Here is a 9,279-nt window from a genome sequence, read left to right on the forward strand (position 1 = left end):
ATTTATTTTTAAATTCTCCATTACATTCAATCCTTTGATAAATAGCTTTTTAAAACTTTTAAAATTAAAAAAGTGATAAATTATTCCATGTTATTTAAAAATATATAAATTATTCCTTCTGTTATGCCAACGCAACAAGAAACCAAACGCTCTGTTTGTCATTCGCCTTAAGAAAGGAAATTTTTGGAACAGTAGCATATTTGAAAAAAAATAAAGAATATTTTGTATAAAAAAAGTAAACAAAAAAAAATTATTTTGTTATGATTTTTTTATTTAAATAATAATAAAAAGTGATTGATGTGATGTAAAAAATAAGAATGATGAAAAGTTCATTTTGAAAAAAATAGTAAAATGCCTTTTTTTTTTGGCCAATGGCAAACAGAGTCAAGATGATAAATTTTGGTTATTTTTTCTAGGATCTTCATGAAATTACACGTTTATTCTAAAAAGAAATTATGAAATTGTAAGTCACCCTAAGTCCTTAAGGTTGGTTTGACCATCCCTTCTAAACGGTAGTTGGCCTGCCATAGAGTGTTTCGGCTACTTGCAAAGGCTCTTTTTTTATTTTTTTATTTTTATTTTTTAATTTCATAAATATCTCATCAAAAAATTTGCCGAGGTTATTTGTCAAGTAAGTATACGATAAAAAGTGATTTGTTTGGAGTAATTTCATTTATCTCCATGAAGTTACATGTCTTTTGCAAACACTCTCTCAATGTTCAAAGTCTCTCACTTTGGTGAATCGAACTTTAATTTCCTTTAATTTTACTCATTCCGTTACATATTACAGTTAAATTAAATGGTGGAATGAGTAATTTTAGTAATGGGTATTTTAGTAATTTCACACATTTTTGGAAAGAAAAAAGTGAAAAGAAATCAAAGTTCGACACATCAAAGTGAGATTTTGAACATTAGAAAGGTGTTTGCAAAAGGCGCATAACTTCATAAGAGGCAAATAAAATTACCACTTCTAAAAATTAGGGAGCTATTTGTCAAAGAACCAAGACTTGTTTGATTTTTTTTTTTTTTCTTTTTAAAATAAAAACATTAACAAACCACACAAAATATTTAAAATTATTTTTACCTTTATATCACACCAGAATAATTTTCAAACTAAAAACATCATCTAAAAAGAATCAACAAACATAACCAAAATCCCAACCAAATTAACAATTTTTCTTTTTCCAATGTTTCCTCATTTCAATTTTTAATATTGGGGAAACTCACCCGACAGACAGGTTACAGATTCCATCCTGGGTGCACTAATAATAAGAAATAATTTTTCATGAGAAAACCTAGCAAATCAATGCAAGTAGGATGGAGTGCCTTCACTTATAAAACGAATAGAACCATTTAAAGAATAATCCTCAGAACTCGAATTCAAAATATTCAACTCAAAATATGTAAAATTTCTCCATATGGACTGAGATTTAGGGAAATTATCACATACATAATTCTGATATATATTGGTGAAAGCAGCAGAGATGCTACATAAACATCAAGCATATCTTTATTCTGTCACCATCCAAGCAAAATGGCCCACCACTGAGAAAAGAGGGAGTTAATTGGAGCAAAGAGAATAAGAACAATTGTATTTACAATAATCATGAATCCTAAACCATTATGAGAGAATCTGATCTCCTTCTGAAGTAATATTCCTTCAAACTAAAAGAAGCTGCAAAGAAATTAGAAGAAGAAAAAAAAAAAAAGTTGCATATTGAAGACCCAAAGAAAAAAAGAAAAAGAAGAACAACCCCACAACCCTCCCTTAAACATAGAAGTGAGTGCTTTGGGTATATATTTCACAATTATTCCAACAGTTGTATGAAATTTGTTGGTTATTACCATATAGTTGTTGTCAACGATGTTCTAAAAGCCTACTAACATTATCCATACATAGTGCCTACTACACAAAATGGTATGATTATCCACCAATTCTTAAAACAAATCATAGGATAAGGAGTCGCAATTGAACAGCTCAAAATGGAGAATGGGAGACACAAGTTGCAGCACCATGATTCTCTAGTCAACTTGCAATCATTATGATGCAACGAAATAATACATTATTGTGCTTCAGCCATCATCTTTACCACAAAATAGTTTTTACATATAAGTTTGACACAAAACAAAAAAACCAAGAGATTTCTTCGTGTGGAAAAGCCCTAATCAGCAAAATTCAAATCAATTTTGACAGAGTCAAATCTTCTCATCAACTGATTGAACTCCAATGTCAAAGCCTTTGGTAAAAGTGAAGATTCTTCTCAATTTAACCGTCTAATCTGGCAAATCTGTCAGCAGGAAAAGGCTCAATTTCCAGCATTTAGAGGCCATTCATGCTGAGCCTCACAGCAGCACCAAGAGTATCAAAGACATCACACAAGAAATTAGAGTACGAAATGCTACAGCTCAGCAACCACTAATCAATCTCCCATTCTTTACATATTTGACTCAGAGCACCAAATCAATAATTAAGATTCTGAAGAAGTCACTTTCACAAATGCAATTTCCACTAACACAACACATGTTTTCTCTAATCACAGAACAATTCATTGTGGCTTTTCGAGGAGGCTGACCTTTGACATGAAAACATCAGCTTACATTTAAATGTTTAATGATTTGCTGAGCCTTTGGGTACTTCTGGGTGATAACATGGCATAAAATTGAACATTTTCCACAAGTAATCCATGTTTTTGGCTTCATAGTTGGATTCCATTAAACAATTCAAACCAGATACTCAAAAAATCAACAAAACTTTCCACATTGAATGGGCAAGGACATCTGCACTTTTAACTAACATAGCATCCAAAAATAACCCTTGACCTAGGAATATAATAGTGTTATAAAATTGAAACTGTGCAAAAGTCCATCTGCACTCAGACAAAAAACCTTTGAATCAGTTTGTGATCTATGAATCTGCCACTGCATGTTGCATCTAAATCTAACTGAGGTAACATACTAAAGGTGGAGGAATAATTCTACCTAGATGGACAAACTGAATATAAGAAACAATTGACAAGGTCAAACCATGTAATAAGATAACAAAACGTTTAAAATGTTATACTTTCAACTCCTTTCCATTCTTATGAGACTTACCCATAAAAATATCACGCATTATATATGATCAAGCACCAGAGTGCTGACATGTCGCTTCAAGTTTTGGCACTTAAAAAATTAAAAGAACAATATGACATGTCATCATGGAAAATGCATGAACCTACAGGCACTGTCCCAATAACAATAAAGCTTAATCTATTGGAGAAAAGAGAATTCACTCCAATGAAAAGTAAAAAGTTCCCTATTAATTGGATGAGTCGCATAATGCACATTTTGGATAGCCATGGATTTATTCTGTTTAGTTCTAAACAAATCCAACTCAACTTTAGAACCAGTTGAGACTTGTAATAAAGTTTTTCTAGACTCCATTTACTATTTCGCTCAAGCTTTTAATAGTAAAAGTTTAGAACCAATCCTTAAAAACAAATCTGACTAAAAACCAGTTCCTTATTCTAATGTTTAACAAAGGTCTAATTTTAAACCAGTTAAACTATTTGTTGATGGCTCCATTTGAGTTTTGACAAAAACACCCCCATAAGGTCTAATGTAAGCACCTAAAATGGGTTAGACATGTATTAGATGTGCGTTTCAAGTTAACTCAAGAGTCAAGGCATAAAAAAGGAGAGTCTCCCCACAAGATTTGGTTTAGTTAGTATAGATGGATCTTAAAACCATGCTTTAACATCCCCGTACAGGGGTGAAAAGGGGGAAGAAAAAGAAAGAAAAAAAGGTGCTTCTGAAAGTGCTGAGCAGATAACAGAGAAGCTCAATTCATGTCGCAGACCCTAAACATACTGGGTTAAAAACTCTAAGCTGTATTTTTAGGTCAACATTTATCATTGAGAAGCAATGAAGACAGTATGATAATGGACAAAATGACAAATTAAAATCATGTGTGAAAGATAAGTTGTTGAGGAAACATGCATTGTCATCAAGTACTTCACACACTGATTATCATCTTGATTACTTTTTTCTATTGGTAAAGTTACACACCCAATGAATCTTAAACTCCCAATCTCACCTTCCACCTTTTTCTTAAAGGGGAGGAGGAGACGCCATTTGAACTAAGCTTATTGATACTATCACCACGGTTATTTAATTTTCTTCAAGAAGAGACTCAATTTTTAGTCACGTAGATATATAACATAGAAGATGCACACTAAGTTCTTGCAGAGGAGCAGAAGCCACAGAAGTGAGAGACTAAATGATGTTAAGAAAGTGATGCAAAAGCAAGTGACAGCATGCTGTCTCATTTACTTATATCTCTCTTTTTGATTTTTTAGATAAATTTTGTAATAACAAATACATCATGCATTTACATTAAGCAAAAGATACAGAATTAAGTAAATGGAGTTCTACTTGTGAAAATCAAATTAATACTACTGTCCTAATCAGAACAATCATAAGGCCACATTATTCAATATTAAATCGCTCATACAGTAACTTTACCAGATTCGAAAAGTAACGAACTTGCCATTGAATTCAAAGAATGCAAAATCTAAAGATACCAAGGCGGGCATATTATGTGCCAAGAACAAGGCAAAACTTGCCAATGTCTTTTGACTATTATAATTCCATGTACAAACATGCATATAACCGCCTCATCAGAGAGTCATAAAAATCATAATTATTTCTTCATATACAAATGAAAAACAAATTATAAAACACGTCTCAATGAGCCGTGGTACCAAACTACAATGAGCCATTCAGATCACTCATATACCTAAGAAACTAATATTTTTTTGATGAATAATAATGAAGAAACCAATATCTTAAAGGTATTGTCAGCCTTAACAGCTTAATATCTTATAAGGTATTGTCAACCTTAAAGCTTAATGTGAATGCTAAATTTCAAGTACTTGACAACTGACCAGCTCAGCAGACCCAAAATCCCTAGTAGCAACGACCCTCCAAACAACAGCATCAGATTCTGTCATCAAGTCAGAGTGCTCATTTAAGGAGCCATCAAAGAGAGGAGTGGAGCTTGATGGTGAAGAACACGAATCAGCCCGCAGAACCGCAACACGATGATTGGCATCTTTTGTGATGACATGAAGCTTTCCATGAAAACCAGCAAGTAAATATGGAGATTCTGAATCTGTAATATCATAAATAGGGACTTTTCCGATAATAACTTTCCAAGTATCTTCTCTTTGATCATATACCTTGATTTTGCCACTATCCAGGGAACTAGAAGGATCAAATGCATACAATTCACCATCTACTACGACACTCAATTTTGTTCCTGCCTGCCGTGCAGGCCAACCCTCTCCCATGCCATTTGGCATTTCAACCCATGAATTTGTTTCAGGGTCATAAATTTCTCCTCCAACATCAACAAAAAAGGGCCATGAGTACAAACTTTGAGGCACACATAACCTTCCCATGTATGAAGTCAACCCAGTAGCAATAGGCTTCAGCATATCAGCCAAAAAGGCAGTAGGTAACACTTGTGCTTTTGAGAATGGCATGCTTGGTACTTGGGACCATGTCCCCGTCGAGGGGTCAAAAACTTCGGCAGACTGAAGAGGAGTCAATCCACCTCGGCCCTGACTTACACCACCAACCACATAAAGCTTGTTATTTAAAATGCCTGTCTTACAATACGCTCTACCTGTAGACATGGAAGTCACTTCACTCCACTGATTTTGAATTGGATCAAATCTCCAAACACATTTCATGGTAGAAGCTCTAGAGAATCCACCAAGCACATAGAGGCATCCATCAAGAGCTCCAATAGCACAACCACAATATGGCATTTGATCTGATGAATCCTTCCGCCCAAACAAGCCTCTAATAACCTCAGAAATGTTAATGCTTGGACCAGCCATGTTCCACATCCAACGGCCAGGGAAACCCTTCCTAGATTCATCTTCATAAACAACACTGGGCATCATAGGCAGCCTCTGCCATTTTCTTGTCAAAGGGTCTAAAGCATGCGACAAAAGTTTATCTTCTTCGACTTTTGTCAATAGATATACCCATTCTTCTGTCGTTCCAAGCTCCTTTCTCAATTTATATAGTTCGGGGCTCATAACAGTTGCCATCCACTTCCGTGACACCAACTTCACATTAAAGTAGCTAATTCTAGGAAGTCTAGCAACAATCTGGATTGATAACTCATCAGGAAGACTTGGAATCAGCCTTGCACTCTCCTCACTAAAGCTTGATGACATTCTTTGCCTCTTGCAGGTCTCATTCTGAGGCACCTTGTTGCAGTCAATTGTCATACACTTTGGACCAGCCAAACTAAAAAATGCCCCCATTAAGAAACTTGCAAGATCAATGTCCAAAGAAACAGCTAACTTTGAATTTAGCCCAAGCGCTGCCAACAAATGCCAGTGTGCCCCTTCATCAATGCAAAAGCTAAGCAGACAAGAGAGAGAGAGAGAGAGAGAGAACCACATTAATATCATGCAAGAAGCCTGTCTCCAATGAGACAGCTGTGAACATTTTCATGACTCTTTACACAATGTAGCCAGAAAATCAATATATAAATCTTCAAAAGCAAGCTTTCAAGTTTTATGAAATGAAAGAGAGGAAGGGAACACAGGTATTTATTTTCCAAAAACCAAACCAGGCATCACTTGGCGCCAAATGGTATTAACCATGATTAAAGAACTCCCACATAACTTCAGGAAATTCACACACTGCTATGGAAAGAGAGAAAATGAAGACTGATAATATTTTTTAATACTACTTCGATACTCCTCAAAAAAATTGAACTAAAACTGCTTCCCTCATTTCATGCCTCATCCACATGGCGTCATGCAAAATTACAGCACAAAATCAAAATCACTCAATATCATTGATACCCTCCTTTCCCTAAATCACTCAGCAAACCCACATACAAAACCTTTTCGAATTCACAGAAACACACACAGAGAGTACAAGCAAAACAGGAAAGAATTTCGCAAACGCGATAAATTAAATTCAAACAAATAACACACGAACACATACAGACAAACACCAAAAAGACAACCCATAAAACAAACAAGCTGAGAAACTAATACCCATTACTCAACCGAACCCAAAAACAACAAAAACGATGATTAAACAATAATTCACCGAACCTTAGCAACTACAAATCAATACAGAATTCGAAATTCTAATTATAGGTCACGTAGACTACTTACAAAGAAATTCGGTATCTGAATTACCAAAGGAGCTGGATCGAGCAAAATGCAAGAACCCTAATTTGGTAGCAAAATTCGAAAGGCCTCGTTCACGCTTTCCTGTCCCGATCGAACCATGATCTCGATGAAGTACTATGTGCGATATATGCACGCCCATCCTTCAAACTGCGATTCATCGGAAGATGAAACGTGGATCTATAGTTTGTGTCCACGTGTTTCTTTTGGAACACATTTGTAGACTTTTTTAATGTCGACTTTTTTAGGTGGATTTGATTTCGTGTAACATGAGTCAATACTGACGGTCGTCAGTCATTTTTGTTTTTCCTTCCTTTTATTTTTTTTAAAAAAGGTACGGTCCATGTTGTTGTTTCTTTGGCAATTGCTACCCTACACACATTTTTATTTTCGCGTTTTCAAATGTACAATTAAAAAAATTATTATTAAATTTTGGATAATTCATTACTAAATTTTGAATGTACAAGTGAAAGTGTTACAGTAAAAATGTGTGTAACTTTTTTGTTTTTTTTTTTCTTTATTGAGACATGAAGAGAAGGAGACAGTCAACAATACGAATGTTAAAAAAAAAATCAGAAAACCGGGAAATTGGTTGGGAAAAACCGGTAACCGGAGTGCCCGATTCGGGTTACCGGTTTTAGAGTTTTAAATACCTGGTTATAACCGGGTAACCGGGTATATATATATATATATATATATATATATATATATATATATATATATATTTCAAATTTAGCATCTTTATTATTATTATTTTTACTCTAAGGTTCACAAAAATCGTAAATCACTTCTTTAATTAGTTATCTTCTCTTCTTCTATGTAGATGAGATTTGTAGTTGAATCGGTGGACATAACATATATGTAGTCTATGTAGATGTAGTTTAATCTCATGTATTATGTAGGCTACCTTTTTTTAAAAAAAAAATTAATTAATTAAATTAAATGGGCACAAAATGGTTAAATTAAGCCAAACAATTAGACATAATACCTAAAATGCAAAAAATAAAAATAAAAAAACCAGTTACCTGGTCTGGATAACCAGGTACCACACGAAATTGGCCGATTATTGTATAACCGATTAATTGAGTACCCGGTTCCAGTTTTAGTTTTCAAAAATTAAAAACCTGCAGGTACCCCGGTTCTGGTTGCCAATTTTGGCCAATAACCGGTAACCGGAATCGGGTTTTCACCCTTAGTCAACAAATATGATGAAGTTTGAAAGTTGTCTTTTTATAATAAATGATAGTTGATGTATAAACTCATTTCTTAAGACTAATATATGGGATCATGATTTTTTCATTTCGTAAAATAAAGATAAATCAAGTTGTGGTTAACATTTTGTTTTGTATATATATGAGTATAGGTGACTTGAACGAAGAACTTCTTTTTGAAATTCAATTGAAGTTTAACTACTAAACTAGGTACCCTCAAGGCAAATGACAAGCCCATTAGAGATGCCACTTCAGGAAGACACAATCTGATGCCATGTAGGACTCTACTGAAATAATATGGTCTAAAAGTAAGAGCTCAGGTCTAATTTAAACTCTCAGGACTCTCAAATCAATTTGAGAAATGAGACATAGCACATGTCTAACTCTACTTCTTAACCTATAAATTAATAGGCCACCACACTAGGTATTAACCTAAGAGTGAAATCTTGTGTATTGAGGCATATACACTTTTCTCCAAGAGAAATGCTCTTTTTTATTCTCCTCACCTTTTTCTCACCATCTCCTCACCATCTCTTTTTTTTTTAAAAAAAAAAATCAAGATATTGAAAGAAGGAAGATGGTGAAGAAATAGTGAGGAGAATGTATTGTAGCAACTCCCTTTCTCCAATAAACTAACTTAGGCATTCTTCGGCCGTGGGAATGAATCAAGATCAAAAGTCAAGAACGCCTTGAAGAATGCGCCCGAAAACTGTTATAACATTTCTTATTTTCTATTTTGGTGAAGACATTCATGACTATTCGAAACTACAAGGCCGAAGGTCCACTACTCTTGTAATTGAGTCCAATACTGTTTATGCAACTTGGAGTTATAAGCTATTATAGCCCAATTTGCTCTTGCCTCT

At 34.3% G+C, this 9,279-nt stretch overlaps 1 protein-coding gene across 1 annotated transcript; it reads right to left on the minus strand.

Moving 5' to 3' along the window:
• Positions 1-4,553: 4,553 nt before the first annotated feature.
• On the minus strand, positions 4,554-7,397 carry LOC132167663 (F-box/kelch-repeat protein At1g22040). The gene is made up of 2 exons (XM_059578676.1): positions 7,191-7,397; positions 4,554-6,420 (listed from the first exon to the last, which is right to left on the minus strand). Exon 2 carries the CDS (start codon positions 6,318-6,320, stop codon positions 4,899-4,901), a length of 1,422 nt encoding a protein of 473 aa, XP_059434659.1. The 5' UTR covers positions 6,321-6,420; positions 7,191-7,397; the 3' UTR covers positions 4,554-4,898.
• Positions 7,398-9,279: the final 1,882 nt, after the last annotated feature.

This window comes from Corylus avellana, chromosome ca1 (assembly GCF_901000735.1).
Source record: "Corylus avellana chromosome ca1, CavTom2PMs-1.0".
In the NCBI taxonomy this organism is placed as follows: Eukaryota; Viridiplantae; Streptophyta; class Magnoliopsida; order Fagales; family Betulaceae; genus Corylus; species Corylus avellana.

Bases quoted from the DNA above. Each gene is read 5' to 3' on its own strand.
- LOC132167663 (XM_059578676.1), bottom strand. From the start codon at position 6,320: ATGGGGGCATTTTTTAGTTTGGCTGGTCCAAAGTGTATGACAATTGAC.